Raw genomic sequence first — 20,459 nt, forward strand, 5'->3', positions numbered from 1 at the left:
TTCATCACATTCAAAGAAAACAGCCGTGATGCATTCAAGGACGAAGGTAAGTTACAGAATCCATGTTTAGGAGGTATTAGTGCTTTAAAAAGTTGGGGTTTGGAGCTTATATGAAGCCTCTGGTTTTGTATCAATTGCTATTCTTACGGTAGATGATTAGCAGTGATGGAAAGTACATTTACTCAAGTACTAAGGTCTACTAAGAAACATACAATATTGACTTTAGCTCCATATCGACCAAATACAACTTTAAAGTACTGCGTTTATTTGAATGCATCCATATTCATTATTCAATAATGTATTATTTACAGGGAACATTCTGCACAGTGACACGTTTTATTTTGAAACTTCAAGTAGGCCTACATCGTGTTGATAATACTTTTGTACCAAGTAATACTTGTTGAAATGTTGTGTTTCACTTGTAATTAGTATTATGATAACATGCTGTGCTTCTTTAACCACTACAAATCAGCTTTATAAAATGCACTAATACAACATTCAAGTTCAAGATGAGTCTTAAATATTTTGCAGGAAAAGAAAATATTGATATGGAAATTCTCACAATTATTTTGACGACACAAATGTCTAGATGAACAGTTAACACAGAGAGACATGATGAGAGACATGATTACATCTTGGAATTTGTGTCATTCTGCTGTGTCACTCCAGGTGAGGGAAGTCATTGCAGAGATTTTTAAAAAATATATTATTTATCTGTTATTTATACTGTTATTTATCCAGCACATTGCACTGCACCTTTACTGCTTCTTTTGCACTTCTGGTTAGCTGCTAAAACTGCCTTTCGTTGTACTAGTACTTGCACTTGACAATAAAGTTGAATCTAATCAACAAAAACAACAAAAAAACTATTTTTATTATTCTAAAATGCACTTATCTTGCCTTTGGGCTTGGAAGAATAGAATTTTTTTTTATTAGCCAAAAAAGCATTACTTTCTATTTTTACTCCAGGAAATGAGAGGAAAATGTGACGTCACCCTCCTTGAGGGGAAGTGGTGAGTGATTGGCCACGCCTCTGTGCGAGAGGAGGCAGGCAGGCAGACGTCGGGGGTGGTGGAGCCTGACTGAAGCTGCTTAGTGGAGAAACTACAGCAGGAGGAAACACAGCCTTGGACGGTGTTAGGTGCTCAGTTTTTTTTCTCAGAGCATTCCCTTTAAAAAAAAAAAAAAAAAAAAAAAAAAAAAAGAAATGGCGTACCACAGTCCGTACAGAGCTCCGCCGCAGAACAACGTGAATCCGGACCAGAGCTTTCTGTGGACTATCTTCCAGAGGTGAGTGTGGGGAAGGCGGGTCTCTCTCTCTCTCCGCTCCGCAGTGAGAGCAGCAGATCGGGGCTGGGGGTGGCTTCAGTCACAACTCCGTTTTTCTATCTTTTAATATCACTATTTTGTCATTTGAAAGCAGTGCTCTTGTCCGGTGTGTGCCTCGTTGGGTCTGAGGTAACCCTTACAGTTTGCGGAGCTTCCTGGAAATACCACCGCACTGGAGCTATTCACGTCACACAGCCTTGTGTGTCAGTGTCTCAGAGCTTCATTATCGGCGTTTAGTTGTGTTGAAGAAGTGAAGTCTAAAGCAATCAGCTGGTTCAATCTGTGAACTGCCTCCTACATCAATTAGAGTTTACAAACTGGGGGTCCAGGGACCTCCAGGAGTCCTTGAACCATTTTGTTCTGGGTCGTCCCCCCCCCCACCCCCCTCCAGCAAAAAGACAGTTCAAATTAAGATTACTCATTTAAAGATGGATTTACAAGAGAATATTTCAGGATGTAATCTTCCAGCTAGTGTCTGCAACATGTTTGCACAGAGTTAAAAAAAAAAAAATCCTCTCAAGATGGGGGGTTTCCTAAAAAATTCTTGACAGTTGTGAGCCCATATGACGCAGTGTGTCTATTTATGGGAGGCTGACATGAATACATTGGGAAGCTCTGTCCAACATAACAACCCTACACTGTATTATCACTTCTTGAGCTGATGTCACAGTATCAGTGGCGGTTTTTCAAACACTGATAGTCATCATGTTCTCCATAGCCTGAGTCAAAAGTGTGTCAGCAGCTAAGAAGGTCATAGTAGTAGGCAGAGAGGGGGGAATACTTGATATTGTATGGCCCCTGGTAATAGTATGCTATAGAGTTATGTAATACTGCAGAGGCTTTTTTTTCCTTTTTTTTCTGCCGCTTTGCTTTCTCACAACATTGAGATGCTGCACGCACTGCGAGGTTAGGAGCATCCTTAACGAATTATTAATGGATGGCGCAAAACCTCCTAGAAATCCGGTTGATGGACACACTTTACACATTCATACAAACAGCACACACCGTGACTGTGTACACGTGATTTACGTCATACAAGTACAACAACATGACTCTCATCAACCCACACGGTCATCTCTCACATGAGCCCTGTGCTGCCTCATCTGCTCTCTCCTGGTGTGTATCTGGCAGAGCGGTGCTGGATTTCCCTCAGTCATGTGATCAGAGTCATTAGAGCATAGTTGACGCGGCAGGCCTCTCAATCTCTGTGTCACACACACACACACACACACACACACACACACACACACACACACACACACACACACACACACACAATCAACAATCAATGATACAAAGTCCCACCGTTGCTTTATCTTTGTGTGTTCATTCAGATCAAGTCACACTATGTAACTCTCTTTATCCCGTCTAATCATGAATGTGTAATGACAGGAGATGAAATTGAGTCAATTGTTCTCAATGTGTTTTGCGTAGTGAAGGGTGAAGGTAGGCTGGAAAGTCTCTGTTTTAGAAAATACATTCAATTCCACGACATGACACCAAGTGACTCATGTGGAAGTCATTCACTCCATTAATACCTGCCTTCTAATGAATGACGCTAGTGACACAAATGTTCCCGTCCAGCCCTTCAAGGGTTAAGAACAACTTCAGCCTTTGAGTATAGATCAACATCAGATATGTTGCTATACAAGTACAACAACACGTCCACTGACTGTCCCCAACCGCAGGATGAATACAGAACATTTTGTAAATCATATTCAAACACGTTGGTAATAAATCAGAACTTAACTTGGTTAATTTATAGAATAAATCCACAGGAGTGAGTGAGATTTTACAGACATTTACAGACAATCCTTTTTACATACAGTATAAAGTTTGTGTGATCACTAAAACAGACCCATGACATGATCCACAACTGAAAGTAATGATCCCAAAACTTGGAAATAGAAAAAGTAGTAATGGAAACTGACTGTTGCACCAGGATTTTCTTGGAAGGTTTTGTTAAATTGAATGCAGCTTTAGTTTTTTTCCCTCCTGTTTTGGGAGCCACAATGACATAGTTTATGTGGAAAGCAGAGGCGAGCTTTCTTCCACAAGCCATTTTCCAAACCCGTTTGCTAAATAGGAAACAGTGAAACATGGGAAAATCTGAGTAGAATAACCAAGCCAAGGTGTTTTATGTTGTATCATCCTGCTGTTTTACATACACGTTCTGTTTCTGACAGCGTAAAGATGGACACGCCAGATGGATAACTGTCTGTGCTGCAGGCCAAGAGGGAGCTTTAATGATGTTTTCATTTTTACGCTATCGCTTTACGTAAAAAAGTCTGCTTCACTTGAGGCTGACCGAGTGTGTTGGTAAGAGGAAAATGGGGGGGGGAAAGGGGAGAGGTTATTCTGTACACACACACTTCTTTGAGTTAATCTATCAGTGTTTGGTAAAGGTTGGGTACCCCCACTGCCTGCAACAACCCCTCCTCCCTTTCACTGATACAAAGCTCTCCTTATGGAGACATGCTGCGAGCATTTTTCTCGCAAGGAGAGCAAGCAGGCCTCCATATGTTTGTTTTTGTTTATTTAGGTGTGGAACTGTAAAGTAGTACACATAGATTTATAGCCGGGTAGAAGGCCATGAACGCTGCAGACGTGGAGGTTAAACCACACATAAAGCGTCACAGCTGGGAGCGGAAACCCAGCCCAAGGAGTCAGAACTGGGATCGGGCCATTTTTTTTTTCTGTGGGGGGTTCCCTGTCTCCTCCCCTCACTCCTTTTTTTTTTTTTTTCCTCCGCTGGTATTCAGCTTGTGTCTGTTGTGTGTGCTCTGTATCAACAGGTTGGGCCAAGAGGGTTGCTAAGGAACAACTGAGTCACTGGCTGTTTGACTAAGCTACATTTCAGAACTGCGAGGCCCGTTATGTGTGTCACAGTCCAGTCTGTTAATGTTTTGATGTATCTCAGAGGAAGAGTCTTGGCTGACTGTTTAAGACTAGAGTCCTTATAGCTAGATTGTCAGCTGCCTTGTAATTTAGGGAGATGGCTTAACAATCAAAAACAAAAGTAAGCACAAAAGTGAAAAGTGCTTAGTTGTGATCTAATTACTGAAACTAGATGCTGTTACAGCTTTCAGATATCTTTGTCATGAGTGTGTTTTTATCTGAGGATGCTTGCTCATTTTAAACCACCAGTATGTTCTAAAACTGACATGTCCAGAAAGTATTTCTAAGCTCTACTAGAAGAAAAACACATGTTATAAAAACATCTAATACACTTATTAATATAAGGTGTTTAATGATCCTTTTGAGAAGACGGGACCAGGACATAGAAATAGCCGGTCACTAAGTAACTTGACAGCCTACTCGTATCCTCCTGTGTCCTCTCTTAGATGTCTGCCATAACCTCCATATCTTTTCAGTTCTACCTTTAAATACTGACAGAGAATTAAAAATCATTATCACATCATAAACCCCTAGGAGGACTGCAGTTAATATTTCCATTGTTGTGATAATCGATGTTCTAGATACGTTTTCTGTTGATCGTCACTTTGGTTAAGTACCTAATGATCTAAGTAATAAACCCCAGCTCCTTGACATGCAGAAGGATAGTGTAGAGATCAATGTTTATTTTAACATCATGATTAATTCTACTGGATTATTTAATATTGAGGAGACTTTTTTTTCGAGGCATTTTACCTTTTATGTGTTATGAGATATGGTTATATGTGGTTATACGGTCTAAACCACTTAGTCACCACACGCCCTGTAAGTTCTTTTATATACCGTATTTTCCGCACTATAGGGCGCACTGGATTATAAGGCGCACTGTCAATGAATGGTCTATTTTCGATCTTTTTTCATATATAAGGCGCACCGGACTATAAGGCGCATTAAGCGAAACAGTCAGTCAAACTTCCTCCACTTCCTACCATTGATTCATTAATGTTGAATTCTCTCGCAGCTGCTCTATTCCCATGTTCTACTGCGTGACTGACAGCCTTGAGTCTGAAGTCCGCGTCGTAAGCGTGTCTCTTGACAGGAGCCATGTTGGGTCCTTATCCACACACACTGTAATATTATGGTGAAGCACAGTATGTGTTACTCCGCGACGCTCCTGACTACGGTGGCCGTGATGCTGCTGCGGTGCGGCTTTGTAGTTTACCAAAGTCGTACTGAAACATGTTGACAGAGCGCCGTGTACCACACAAAACCGCTTCGAGGTCAGTAAACACAACCAGAATTAATCCATATATAAGGCGCTCCGGATTATAAGGCGCACTGTCGTTTTTTGAGAAAATTAAAGGCTTTTAAGTGCGCCTTATAGTGCGGAAAATACGGTAATTGCTTTTGGTTTACATGTTACACTGTGACATTCTTGCAAGCTAAACCTGTATGCTGGAAGCACTTCAAGTTACTTCTACATTGCCAACGTTGCCAACATTCAGTTTCACTTTTCGCTGTCTCAGGATCAATACACACACACACGCACACACACGCACGCACACACACACACACACACACACACACACACACACACACACACACACACACACACACACACACACACTCTTGTCTGACTGGTCCCAGGGGAGCTACAAGCGTACAAGCTGCCTTGTGTGTGCAGATCACAGATCTCCATTCATTCTCAGTGGACTGTTGAAATACTTACACACGCTCAGGGGGATAAAGTTTCATCTGCCGAGCCTTGATACCCGCTCCTATTGTGTATCTGAGTGGGTGGGGGTGTGAGGTGGTTAATGCGGGCGCTATCTAATCTGTGTTTTTCTCCTCCCAGGGTTGACAAGGATCGGAGCGGGGTGATATCAGACTCAGAGCTTCAGCAGGCCTTATCGAATGGTAAGCACCAGTGTCTGTCTGTTCTGCCACTCCCTTTTTTTTTGGTTTCTTTCTCCTTGTACCTCCTTATTTCTGTCCATTGGCGCTCCTGTCTTCAAGCTCTCATTCTTCTTCCCCCTGTCATCTTCCATTGTTTTGATCCCTCCGTCTCCCTCCCATCTCCTCGCTACACACCACTGCTTTCTGCCACTCTTTGATTTAAGTCACTGCCAAGCTTAAGCAGAAAATGGATTGTGATTTTATTTTCATCCCCGCGTGGCAGGTGAGCTGAATAAAAAAAAGAGAAAAAAAAGAAAATGAAAGGAGCATTATTTTTGTCCCAGGACAACAGAGGAAGCAGGTGAAAAGTTTTTATCATTGCAGCTTCAAAGAAAACACAGCGTCCCTGTGATGACAGCCCACTGAACGCTGTAACGGCTGCTGGTTGAAAGCGTTGGTGTGGACTTGTCACAGTCCAAACATTACAGAAACGTAATGTTTGAAGAAATGAACAGCATGAATCTAACCTCCGTTTTGCTCGTCCAAGTATGTAAGCTTATGATCTCCAATTGTTTCTAATCAGTGGGGACGGCCTGGTTCCAATCCAGGTCCTTTAATATGTTATATACAGGAGCTGCTTTATTTGTTTCCCATTAACAGAGCTAGAGCTGTGAATGAACACCAGACCTCTAGCAGACCGTCAAGAGATGTTCGCTAAAACTTACAAAAAGTGTATTGGACTAGAATCAGTGGTTCCACCTTCTTACTCTGTATGAGAGGTCAGAAATGCAGAAACAAACTCTGATTGTACAGCTTTGTCACAGAGTGAAGGTTCTTCCCTCACAAACTATGTTAGGCTGAGCACAGACACCGGTCTGCCAAGGGGAATTTTGGTGTGCCATCAAGTTTCTCAAGGAAATAACGTTATTTACCGTCTGAGATGTTTGTTTAGGCCAGATAAAAAACAAGAAGCTGGTGACAGAAATGTTCAGTATGTTGTTCTTTGTTCCGTGTATGAACCTGGAATCAGGCAACACCCAAAAACCTTTCACATTCACACTCTTCATTTTCACACGCATATTTAAAGCACCGATAAAAAGATATGCGATGTAACCAGGCGGAGATGGACAAAGTAGATTTCAGTTCATTTAGATCTGATTTATTTTAGCCGATACGATCATTTGAAATATGGCACGAATGGCTGGCTCGTGAGATCTCTACCTTTTGACCGGTGTCTGAAATCAAGGACCCGTTGTTTAAAAAAATGACTAAGAATTTCAAGTAAATTTACCCACCTTATCATTGTTAACCGAAAACATACCGTGCGCGAACTGAAAGTTTGACAAGGGTAGCAACAGTAACCAAGGGGGGGGCGGGGAATACAGTGCTGCAGCGTTGACATATTTTTGTAAGCCAACTTTGGAAGTTAGCATCTCCATGGTTACCTCGAAAAAGCTAACGTTTGGCTATAAAGGAACTACACCACGGTCACACGAATTTACGTAACTACCACTAAGCTAAAGGTGGACGATTGTTTGGCATGATGACTTCTAGTTTTCTTAATCAGTCCCTTTGTTAGCAACCGCCCTTTTTAAGACCCGTAAAGGTTCAACATTTACGAGTGGGGTTTCGACTCATTCCTGCAGCTCTCTGTAATACAGTCAATCTAAACAAATCTTGTAATCGAGCGAGGAGTGTTTTCCATGCTGCGGATTGGGATTTCATCTGAGAAAGATTGAAGACTGAAGGGAAATACTAGGCATGTAAAAAGGACCCAGGGATATAACACGAGAATTACAGCTGCTACTGATGAGAAGGAGCAGGACTCAAACAGATTATGGGGTTGACTTCTCACCGGGGCCTTGTAAACGAAAGAAAAATGTATACTTGTGATTCTCCAAGACTGTGTGGGGAGCAGTGTTGATCATCTTCTCAGCTCAAATCCTGGCAAGTAAAGTGAGTTTCACACTTGCGTGGACCGAGCAGAGTAACATAGTGACCTTCCTCACAATGAGACAGCTGGCTTGAAATGCGATAATGATTAACGAGACGCATATTTCCGAGCACAACAGAAATTGAAGCACAGGTTGATGTTTGTCTTCTCATTAAAATATAATGTGTTCCCTGACAAGTGTGTGGCTGAACTGCTCAGGCAGCTTTTCAAAGACTTTTGGACGGATTACTCTCTTCAGAAACTGATTTTTTTTTTTTTTCTGGGCACTTCAGAGGAGAAGTGTTGAAGCCGCAGCGAAAGAAGCTGTTATCAGGCTGCGCAGTGGCTCTCGCTCAGCATACTGATTAGTGTGAGTGTGTGTGTGTTTCAATTTCAATTCAATTTATTTGTACAGCCCAAAATCACAAATTTGCCTCAGAGGGCTTTACAATCTCTACAGCATAGAACATTCTCTGTCCTTGAACCATCACATCAGATCAGAAAAAAACCCCCAAATCCACAGCACAGAAAACACTCCTCGCTGGATAAAAAGATTATTTTTAATGATTGTTCACTATAGAGTGCTGCAGGAATGAGTCCTTTAAACCCAGAGATGAGTTAGCTTTTTTGGACTTCCAAGCTTAACTGAGCTTAAGCGATTTTAACGTTTTTGTTCTACGATTTAAAATGCGTCAGTCAATGAGACTACTGAACGTCACATCGCCAAACTCTCGTCAGCCTTTAGCTTAGTGGTGTGGATGTGAAGTCATGTGGCCGTGATGTAGTTAATTAATAGCCTAACATTAGCCTTTTACTTCTGGCAATTACATTTACCCTTAATAACATTAAAGTAGTGTTCATTTGTGAAGAATCTTTGCTGAACAAAATCTGTAAGTTCCTTAACAGTTGTTTGCCACAGAGTGTATTTTTCTGCTAAAATAAATCAGATAAAAAATGAACTGAAATCTACTTTGTCCATCTCAGCCTGCTAATGTGGCATATCTGCTCTCCTTTATAAAATGAAAATAAAGAGTGTGTGTGAATGTGAAGCATGCTTGGGTGTTGCCTGACTCCGTGTTCATACACGGAAGTTGGCAAAATGCACAGATTTTTTAATGCGCCAACTAATATAGCATAAACAAAGAACGACATACTGAACATTTCTGGAAACTTTGATCTTTTCATCTGCCGTAAACAATCATCTCTGACGGTAAATAACCCTTATTTCCTTGAGTAACTTGATGGCACGCCAAAATGAATCTTGGCAAGCCGGTGTTTGTGCTCAGCCCAAGATGGTTCAGTTTAACGCTCACGCTGTAACAACGCTGTACAATCAGAGTGTGTATATTTCCAACCACCCCATCGGATAGCTCTCCTCTCTAGTGGATTACATCATGCATGTTTGTGCACACATGCATGAACACACATGTTTATGTTAAGTATGCGTGACTGTTCATTTTCTCTGCAAGGGTCAGTAAAATTGCCTTTTTGTTTTTACACACTTCGCGTGTACGTGTGAGTTCTTTCAGTGTTGTGTGTGTATGTATGTGCACCTTGCTGTGTGTGTGTGTGTGTGTGTGTGTGCGTGTGTGTTGTGTAGTGAACAGCAGGTTTCCCGGTCCTGTCTCCATCAGTTCATTAGGCTCACTGTGATGTGACACAGAGCCAGTGAAGCTGAATACACACTGCACTGCTGCATCCGGTCCTGCAGTTTGCTCCCGAAAGCCACAAACCCTGCCGCCGTCTGTCCATCTGTCGTGGCTCTACTGACCCAACAAATACTGTTGTTATTTACATCACACCATCAACCCCCCCCTTCATCTCTTCCCTCCCTCCCTTAAGGGAGCAGAGAGTATCAAGGCCCAGGAGGTTGGGGCTTTGCTGCTGCTGTTTGTGTTTCTGAACCACGTACTCTCTCTTATCTCCTATTCTTATCTCGCCTTTCAGTACTCTGTCTTCAATACCTGTCCTTTTGCACTACTTAAATCTGTCAGCCTCCCTTTTCCATGTTTCCGTCCTGCATTTGAACAGTTCCTCTAATACAGGCTGGGATATTTCCATTTGTTTCTAACCATAGGTGCTCTTTTAAAGGCTATTTTGATGCTTCTTTGAGGCTCTATGCTCACTCTGAACATGATTTCACTTTTTTTCTAGTGTCACAAACTCTTCTTTCTTTTTGTATTAATTTAGAAACTAGCACAATAACATGACTACATGAGACTTGATGGAACATATCTCTCCTCTCCCCTCTCCTCTCCTCTCCTCTCTCTCTCCTCTCCTCTCCTCTCCTCTCCTCTCCTCTCCCCTCCTGTCTTATTTCATCTCCTACATTCCTCTGGAGGATATGGCACCGACTCCTTGCCTGCTGTGTCCTCTGTCTGTTTGTCCTCTCTCACATTAACCTTCTCTCTTTGTCTCCTTTACTTAGTCCCACTTTTTCAACTCTTTCTCTCCATCCACCCTCCCCCCCTCTCTTTTCCCTCTCTCCATCCCTCCATCAGTCCTGGGTGTGACACTATCCTCCCCGATGAGACACCGATTGGCTGTGTGCCTCTCAAGTGTGTGTGTGTGCGCGTTTCTGTGTTGTGTGTTGTCTCTGTGCCCATTTGCTAAAAATATAGAATATTTTGGCCTCCCTTCGCTCAGCAGTGAGCAGACATCATACCAACTTGCCGTCATGCTCCCCCGCGCACACAGATTTATACTCCTCCTTGAGTTATTTATTTAAGTGTGTAGGAGAAGTAATAGCCACTAAAATTGCTGATTCGATTGGGGGAGCATGGGGCTTGCTGCGCAGATTGCAGAGTCGGCTGAATGGCAGGACTCAGGGAGCTTGTTCAATGACTCTTACCTTTTACTCTTCTACATTTGTAGCATTTTGTAAAACTCTGTTACACTGCGGTTAAGTTAAATGATAGCATTGAGCCTTTATTTCTGTTAGCCAGTGTTTTTTTTTTTTTATTTGAAAATCCTGTAATTTTTTTTCTAATGCTGTTTATGAGTCACTAGATTCCTTGAGCCCGGCCTGATGGACTGTGTTTCTCACAGCATGACTATTGTCTGGCATAAAGCATAAAATAACAAAAAAAACAAAGACAAAACTTGCTGACTGACCCATTGACTAATGACTATATCTAATGGGTTATGCCACATGAGCAATGATTTGGCCCAGTCCTGGTGGTTTTTAATATTGTATATACACTCCCGTTCAGAAATTTGCAGAAGCGTGCCACTAAAGATTGGGCACAGTCAAGTAGCTTGGATGACTACTCCACGTTTTTTAATGGTGTTTCATGGTTTTATGCAACACTGTGGGGAAATCGACTGAATGGAAGTTTGAATCATTAAATACTTCTTGTTTTGGGGCCAAAACTATTTCAGATGTTATAAATAATTTGTGACTGAATTGTACTATATTTTTTATCTCTGATAAAATAGCCAAAAACTAACATTTGAACGGTAAGAAATAGAAATTTCAGCACTAGAAACACAAGATGGTGATGATGATGATAAGGCTGATTTTAAGAATGACCTCAACCCCGTTTTCATATTGCCTAAATGTTTAATGCAAAGTGTGATTATTTTCCATTTCCATCTCAAAGTCAAACCATTACCTTCGAAAAACAGAATTTAGCCTGTGTGTGTGTTGGTTCAAATTTGTGAAACTACTTAAAGATGTAGAGCTGAAAATGTGGGGTCTGTGTGTTAAAAGTTAAAGTGTGCTTGTCAAGTGTGTGTGTGTGTGTGTGTGTTGTGTGTGTGTGTGTGTGTGTGTGTGTGTGTGTGTGTGTGTGTGTGTGTGTGTGTGTGTGTGTGTGTGCGTGTGCATACACTGCGGTCGGTTCACCCTGTTTTTCCACCAGCCTGCCTCTCCTCGCCTCCTATATTCCCTCCCTCCCCCCCTCCTCCCCGCTTCTCTGTCTCCATCTCGCCACCAACCGTTGGGCTCACCAGTGAGAGAGCCCAGTGTGTGGACTGGACAGAGGGTTTATTGTCGCTGTTCGCCATCAGGCGCACACACAGACCCACACGAACATTTCAACCAATATGGCCACCTCACACTGGGCAGTCGCGGTCTGTCTGGCAAACATTGGTGACCTCACAGCTAGCTGCTGGTGTGAAAAGTGTGTGTGCGTGTGCGTGTGCGTGTGCGTGTGTGTGCTGAAGGATCAGTGTGGCTGGAAAGGTCAAAGCTTGTTCTTCTTCTCTCTGCCTTTGGTCATTTCTCTGATGGCTCTAATTCTGGAGCAACATTTACTCAGATGTTACAAAAGGATTTCTGATGTCTCTCTTTGTCCTTTTCTGTCCGATAGGCTGGCCATCTTTGAAATTTTAACATTTTGGCCATGGTCAGATATCAGCAGAGTAGAGCTACACTGATAATGCAGCCAGGCCTGTATATAAAAGCTGATATTAGCTTATTGCAGAAATGTCTGCATCAGTGTTGGGGTTGCAGTGGATCACAAAACCCCTGTTTCGGTTTAGGAGTGACTGATTGGATTAGCAGTAAAAAAGAAAGAACAATAATAACTTTAGAGATACTCCGATCATGTAGTTTTGCCATAAAGATACTCCGATCGCATATTTTTGCCTAACAAAGGCCGAAAACAGTCGAGAGAATGTCGTTAGTTTTTACAGTTATATGGTAATAAAAACAAAAGTTCCTTCCTCATGATGGAAATAGAGTAAACATCAGAGGATCACCAAAGTCAGTATTAATCCTCTGAGAAACACGAATGTCTAAATGTAATGGCAATTCATCAAATAAATAATAATAATAATAACAAAAGGTCAAAGTGATGAAATTGACTGCTAGTCCTAGAGCAGCACAAGTAGTTTGGCTAAATAATTGCATAAGAAAGAGCCTTGTTTTTTTTTGCCATTTAGAACTGTGGAGAGAGCAGACCAAACGTTTGGATTGTTGTACTATTCATTAGCTCAGTTATGCCAAAACAATCTGCATCCTGGTGAGAGAACTCCTTTGTTAGTGAAACACATTCCTTAGATACTGTAGAGTTTTTGTTTTATTAAAAAAACAACTCGGTACCTCATCAATGCGCTTATGATACTGTATGTTAGTTGTTTTAAGATCACCACTCCAATAGCTAGTTTGAGAATATAGATTCTGGTCCAGTATGAGCCTTGGGCCTGGTCCCAGAACAGTTTTACCCACAGTCCTAGACAGCCTCCCCCATCAATAAAGCAAACCAAAGTGGAAGGAAATGTCGAATGTCTCCTTTAAACTCTGGAGTAAAATCTGTATCTTTATCGGCATCCAAAAATCTTGAGGTGTTGAAGACCTGAAGCCATTTCTGCCACTTTATTATTAATTTTCAGACCCTTTTTAATGGACTTTTTATATGGTAAAATCTCAGTGAAAATAAATCAAAACAATTTTTATATTTTATTTTGCTTACCACCTTTTTATTTAAATAAGGAGCTTACTTTTAAAGAGTTTTATCTAAGCTCTTAAGGCTCAAACTGCAAACCTGCTTACTGCTGGCATAGATTAGCTGTGGAGGGAAATAAAAAAAACCAAGCATTTAGAAGCAAAGTTTCAGTGAGAAAAGGCTTCAAAGTGAAATTTTGCAGATGCTGTTTCAGGGTCTGCTGTTGGAGTCAGCAGAAGTAGACTAGAGAGTTCAGGTTACTGCAACAGAAACTAAACCATAAATGTTTTTGTGCTCCATCTCCTCTCCCCTTGTCTCCTTTATTGCTTTGGCTCATCTGCTCATCTCTCCTCTTATTGCATTTTCTTCTCCTTTTGTGTTTTTACTTGTTCTCTCATCTCGTCTCTTCCCTGCATCCTCCCACCCACCCTTCTCTTTATTTCTGGTCCTCAAACTGCCCGGCTTCTCCATAATAAAGTGAGATGTTGAGTCAGCAAGGATTTAGATGCTCTGATAAATCTCAGCATCTTGACAGTTAAGAGTGTGAAGAGGGCCATAAAGTACAAACACCCTGCTGACCTAAAGCCCAGTCAGTCTTTTTCTGGACATATAAATGGCCGGTATATTCACGTAAGATTGAAGAGTTTGTCTTATAGATGAAAAATAACCATTTTGTGTGTTTGACGGGGGGGGGGAAGCCATAAAATGTCACAAAACTCAACTGCTTTAGAGACACTTAACGACTTCAACTAACATTTTATTTCCTCGTTTGAAAAATATCATATGAACTTGCTCATTAGATTCACATGTCACCCTCTCCCTCCTGAATGTGATTTTACCTTTGGTGAACTTTATTCCTCCTCTCCTGCATTAGCAGTGTGATCGGCTCGTTACGGAAGTTAACATGAACCCTGTCCGTCATCTGCCTACGCGTTTCAGTGAAAAAATATCAACCAAAACAACAGGAGGAAGTGAAGAGGAAGCAGACTGTAGAAAGACGACAGATCATATTTTCCTCATCCTCATTCCTCATCATATTTAGGCAATTTTGCACTGGCTAAGACCAAAGGATCGATCTTTCCTGATCACGATCAAATGTCTCCTTTCCTGTCATAATTGAGCCCATTGAGATAATGACACATTTAAGAATTTGGCAACCACAGCAACTTTACTGCCATGATGAGTTACCTGACTCCCTTCATTTTCTCTCGATGTGAAAACGTAATTTCCTGAAAGTTTATGACAAACTGCCAAAAACGAGCTGCAGCAGCATAACTTGGTGTTCCTCATGCTACCTTGTGTAATCTACTCAAACAACGTAAAAACAGTCATGGCCTCTTGTGATGGAAGACTGAGAACAAATTTGCACGAGGAAAGCAGCTGTCAATAAAATAAATACAATTCTGTAAATAGAGAAGCTATCTGTTTCGGGACTTTATATTTATGCAGTTGATAAACGTGTCAATCAGATGGCAATCTGCATGAGAAATAAAGAAAAAGTAAAAACATTTGTTGTCATAATCATCTGCTTCACCCGATCAACTTTAACAGGACAGATGCACTGACTATAAGACTGTATATGAGCTTTCATTCCCTCATAACTGATGCATTATCTGGTGTTTTATCACATTATGTTCTGTGTCTTAAAATGCTAGAAAACTTTAATTTAAATAAATGATTTAAACATTATAAACTATAATACCCCACTGGTCTCACTGGACTGGAATGTTTTTAACTGGTATTCTTCCGTCTCACAGGCACATGGACTCCCTTCAACCCGGTGACGGTGCGCTCCGTCATATGTAAGTAGCAGCTGACAGCGACACGCCTAACCTAAACACAAACCCTTGTTGTCCTCAGACTATGCTGAGTTGTTTATTTGCCTCCTCCTCTCCATGACAACCAGATTAGATTAATTACGGTTTGAGCAATCTGAGTGCGAACACAAAATCCTCTTTGGCTTCAGTAACTGCTGCTATAGTGGAAACCTGCAGCCATCAATAACAGAAGGAGGGGGAAGCATCAGCAGGAAATGGGAAAGTTGGTCTCAAAAGAAAGCTACCGATTGCCTCAGACTCCAAATATTGATCTGCACTCTTGAAACAGTTGTAATATACAGCTGAGGTTAAAAACGTTAAACTCTGCAGTGCAGTTGAGGACTAGTTTGGCATCTTTTCAATAGTACCATTGTATATAAGACTGTACCTCAACACAAATATACAGTGGGGGAAATAATTATTTGATCCCTTGCCGATTTTGTAAGTTTGCCCACTGACAAAGAAATGAACGATCTATAATTGTTATGGTAGGTTTATTTTAACAGTGAGAGACAGAATATAAAAGAAATAATCCAGAAAATCACATTATATAAAAGTTATAAATTGATTTGCATTTGATTGAGTGAAATAAGTATTTGAGCCCCTACCAACCAGCAAGAATTCTGGCTCCCACAGACCGGTTAGATTAGTCCTCTCACTTTAAGAAAGTACTCTGAATCTCAACTCGTTACCTGTATGAAAGACATCTGTCTCAATTCATTACCTGTATAAAAGACACCTGTCCACAGAATCAATCAATCAGATTCCAACTTCTCCACCATGGGCAAGACCAAAGAGCTGTCTAAGGACGTCAGGGAAAAGACTGTAGACCTGCACAAGGCTGGAATGGGCTACAAGACCATCGGAAAGCAGCTTGGTGAGAAGGAGACAACTGTTGGTGCGATTATTCGGAAATGGAAGAAACACAAAATGACCATCAATCGCCCTCGGTCTGGGGCTCCACGCAAGATCTGGCCTCGTGGGGTATCGATGATCATGAGAAAGGTGAGGGATCAGCCCAGAACTACACGGGAGGAACTTGTTAATGATCTCAAGACAGCTGGGACCACAGTCACCAAGAAAACCATTGGTAACACACTACGCCGTAATGGATTAAAATCCTGCAGCGCCCGCAAGGTCCCCCTGCTCAAGAAGGCACATGTACAGGCCCGTCTGAAGTCTGCCAATGAACACCTGAATGATTCAGAGAAGGCTTGGGAGAAGGTAATGTGGTCAGATGAGACCAAATTCGAGCTATTTGGCATCAACTCAACTCGCCGTGTTTGGAGGAAGAGAAATGCTGATTATAACCCCAAGAACACCATCCCCACCATCAAGCATGGAGGTGGAAACATTATGCTTTGGGGGTGTTTCTCTGCTAAGGGGACAGGACGACTTCACCGCATCGAGGGGAGGATGGACGGGGCCATGTACCGTGAAATCTTGGGCGACAACCTCCTTCCCTCAGCCAGGACACTGAAAATGGGTCGTGGATGGGTCTTCCAGCACGACAATGACCCAAAACATACGGCCAAGGCAACAAAGGAGTGGCTCAAGAAGAAGCACATTAAGGTCATGGAGTGGTCTAGCCAGTCTCCGGACCTTAATCCCATAGAAAATCTGTGGAGGGAGCTGAAGCTTAGAGTTGCCAAGCGACAGCCTCGAAACCTTCAGGATTTGGAGAAGATCTGCAAAGAGGAGTGGACCAAAATCCCTCCTGAGATGTGCACAAACCTGGTGACCAACTACAAGAAGCGTCTGACCTCTGTGCTTGCCAACAACGGTTTCTCCACCAAGTACTGAGTCATGTTTTGTTAGGGGATCAAATACTTATTTCACTCAATCAAATGCAAATCAATTTATAACTTTTATATAATGTGATTTTCTGGATTTTTTTTTTGATATTCTGTCTCTCAATGTTAAAATAAACCTACCATAACAATTATAGATCGTTCATTTCTTTGTCAGTGGGCAAACTTACAAAATTGGCAAGGGATCAAATAATTATTTCCCCCACTGTAGCTAAATATGTTTTGTTCTTGCTTCCACTTTAGACAGAAATAGTTAAAAATATCTTTCCCCGGGTCTCACGTGTACTTTGTTTTCTGTTTGTTGTGTGACTCTCAGCATAATTCCCTATAATCCAATGGCCTCCCCTTCCTACTGTTCCACACTCAGTAAATCCATTGTTTAATAGTCCCCCAGCAAGAAGCATATCCTGTGATAACACTCCCTTTGTTGGGAGGTAATTGGATTGAACCGCATGGGGGTGAGGAGTTTACTATTGGTGGGGGGTGATGGAGCAGTTTTCTTTCTCTTTTTATGAGCCAGGATTAAGTCAAGACACAGTTTATACTTCTCTGCTCTCCGACAGCCCTTTAAAACTTTATGTGGTACCATTTTTGCTGTCATGTCCCAGCTGCATGCTGATCTGGAGCTGTGTGCATATACAGTATGTGTATGAGACAGAGTGAACAATGTCTCTTGCCCTTCTCCCTTCAGCCATGTTCGACAGGGAAAATAAAGGCGGGGTGAACTTCAACGAGTTCGCCGGCGTGTGGAAGTACATCACCGACTGGCAGAACATCTTCAGGAACTACGACCGTGACAACTCTGGCTTCATCGATAAGAACGAGCTCAAACAGGCGCTGACTGGATTCGGTATGCTGCAAAGTATCCTTGTTTATTACAGTCGGTGATAATGGTGGAGTGCTTTCTAGGAAAGTCCTTTCTCCGAGTCAAAAGGTCAAATGGTGTCTTTTCAGTAAGTCTGTGTGTGTTTGGATCGATCAGCATGCCTTTGGGAATTGTTTATTAAAGGAATAGTTTTCTAGTTTTGCTCATGCAAATTCTTAATAGGCTTTACGTCACAGACATGCAGTTCTAGCCTGCCGTTTACAATGCAGAATGAACGAAAGGGGGAAAATGTATGTCTCAGACAAAGCTGACATGATTTCATAGAAATGTAACTAGGCAAATACAATAAAAAAACAAAAACTGTTCAGTCTGTTTGGTTATGCATGATTTCCATTCGGGATTCTGTTCCAGTCTTTACGGGGACTAACTGATAAATTCAAATCCGTCCAGTACATTGCTAATGTCTTGTTTGCTGGTGTGTTCAGGCTATCGTCTATCAGATCAGTTCTACAACACGCTGATAGAGAAGTTCGACCGCCAGAGGAAGGGACAGGTCGCCTTCGATGACTTCATTCAGTGCTGCATTGTACTACAGGTAACAGATTCACACTAGATCAGAAATAAACGGTATATAACACGATTTATCCAGTTTTCCAACCCCACACGTACGCACGTGCATGAGTGTAGGAAGTCCTTTTTGTTTACTACTTGCTTTACAACGAGCCTACTTTTGTATTCATAAGATTCAAAGGGGAGTTTTAATTATGCATATTTAAGAAACGCATTACAGTCCTCCCTTTTAGATTAATAATCCCCTTTTTGAAGTTCCACTTGAGCCTCTATGTTCCGTTTCAGTGATTTCACACACGTACAATTGTAATAGAAGCTGCCAAGCGTAACTCTAACCTTTCACTAATACAGAAGCAGCTTTTCAGGTACTCCAGGATAGAAGTATAACAGCAGCTTTTAAGACCTATATTTGAATATATCATCTTGTGTTGATATATATGCATCTCAGAAGTATTGGGTAAAGAAGTCAAGCACCTACTATTCAGTGACCCTGTGTTAAATATCTGTTAACTGTGGTAGTAATTGCATGAAATGTGATGATGATAATGTTCTGATGATCTTTTGAAACAATGATGTTTCAAGACGACGCCTAATTTGTATGAATAGATGTTTATCCATTTTGCATTGGAGACTTTGGAGCAATGAGACTTTGAGCAGTGAATGGGAAGTTCAATTCACTATTTTTCCCTCCTTTTGCAGAGGTTGACTGACGTGTTCAGACGGTACGACACGGACCAGGATGGTTGGATCCAGGTTTCATATGAACAGTATCTATCCATGGTCTTTAATATAGTATAACGCACACAGATCATCACAAAAGAGCACAACTGGACACAACTGTGCCAAAGCTACCGGCACCTCCCAGATGTCTGCCATGGTAGACACTACAAGATTTTTTTAAACCTCATTTTTAGCCCCAGTTGGGCTGTTTCACACAAATTTATAAAATAGACACAAATAACTTGAAGGAACCTTTAGTTTTTGAGTTGTAATACCCTCCAGATGACAGTATTTGTCTGGAGGTACAACTACAATGCTTCAGGTATTTAAAAAAAACTTGTAGTGTTTTGTTTGATGACCAATCTGAACTACGTCTGTGCTGGGGGTGGGAAACATTCTGGACACAATCTGTCTTTCTGTCTGTCAGTCTGTCTGTTATTGTCAACAAACTTTTTAACGTCTTAACTTTAATTGATACAATTAAAAAAAAAAAGAACTCTGTTGGGAGTAAGAATGATGCATTGTAAATATGATTTAAGATGCATTGCATGCTGGTCAGGGTAATTTAGCCCCACGTTGACGCATGCTTTCCCTTTCTCTTGTCTTTTCCTCAGCCCTATTTTGCTCAAAGCCATGTTTACAAAAACGGTGAAAGCAGGTGATGTTCTGCTTTGGGATTCACTGACATGCCAGCTTACATGCCATATTTGTACAAACTTATTTTTAACTGCAAAATAAAATGTTTAGAACATCAAATTTTCGGTAGAGGGTAAGCATAATGCCTTTAGTATGGCTTATTTTTTGTGCATGATGCCTTAAGATGTGTATAAAAAAAAAATCACAAAAGAGAAATCTTTTATTATAAAAAAAATAAAGAAAATCTGATGTGGAGTTTGCTTTCATCATTTATAGGAGCAATGAGCTACGTTGCATTGCAGATGAAACGGTAGACCTGCAAAGTGGCTCAATGTCGCCATCTGCTGTACGTTGGTAGTTTTTACCACCGCAATGCACCAACACCGGACCCAGAACGTTGAGTGCACTGCTCTTGTTTCTGTTGGGGCGCATAAAGGTGTTGCACCTGCATAAAACGTAGCTATCAAGCTGCATAAAGTTTGTCATTTTAATGTCATTAATAAAATATACTTGGAACTTAATTTATATATAGTTTAAGTTGTAAACGAGTTAGTATAATGGCGCTAAAACAACCGGACTTTGACCAATGTTATGGGGCTAAGTCACCTATCAGTAAAACATTTGGAAACTCAATAA

At 41.4% G+C, this 20,459-nt stretch overlaps 1 protein-coding gene across 1 annotated transcript; it reads left to right on the plus strand.

The window, feature by feature from the left end:
• Positions 1-1,009: 1,009 nt before the first annotated feature.
• On the plus strand, positions 1,010-20,083 carry pdcd6 (programmed cell death 6). Its single transcript, XM_054622642.1, has 6 exons — positions 1,010-1,290; positions 6,080-6,141; positions 15,201-15,245; positions 17,763-17,921; positions 18,383-18,492; positions 19,167-20,083. The coding sequence occupies exons 1-6, from the start codon at positions 1,208-1,210 to the stop codon at positions 19,263-19,265; spliced, it is 558 nt and encodes a 185-aa protein (XP_054478617.1). The 5' UTR covers positions 1,010-1,207; the 3' UTR covers positions 19,266-20,083.
• Positions 20,084-20,459: the final 376 nt, after the last annotated feature.

Source organism: Anoplopoma fimbria, chromosome 21 (assembly GCF_027596085.1).
Source record: "Anoplopoma fimbria isolate UVic2021 breed Golden Eagle Sablefish chromosome 21, Afim_UVic_2022, whole genome shotgun sequence".
NCBI classification, from domain to species: Eukaryota; Metazoa; Chordata; class Actinopteri; order Perciformes; family Anoplopomatidae; genus Anoplopoma; species Anoplopoma fimbria.

What these genes read in the sequence shown, in the direction of transcription:
- pdcd6 (XM_054622642.1), top strand. Translation starts at nt 1,208, where the DNA reads ATGGCGTACCACAGTCCGTACAGAGCTCCGCCGCAGAACAACGTGAAT. An exon ending in CTGTGGACTATCTTCCAGAG is followed by an intron (nt 1,291 to 6,079) that starts GTGAGTGTGGGG and finishes TTCTCCTCCCAG; the next exon opens with GGTTGACAAGGATCGGAGCG. An exon ending in AGTGCTGCATTGTACTACAG is followed by an intron (nt 18,493 to 19,166) that starts GTAACAGATTCA and finishes CTCCTTTTGCAG; the next exon opens with AGGTTGACTGACGTGTTCAG.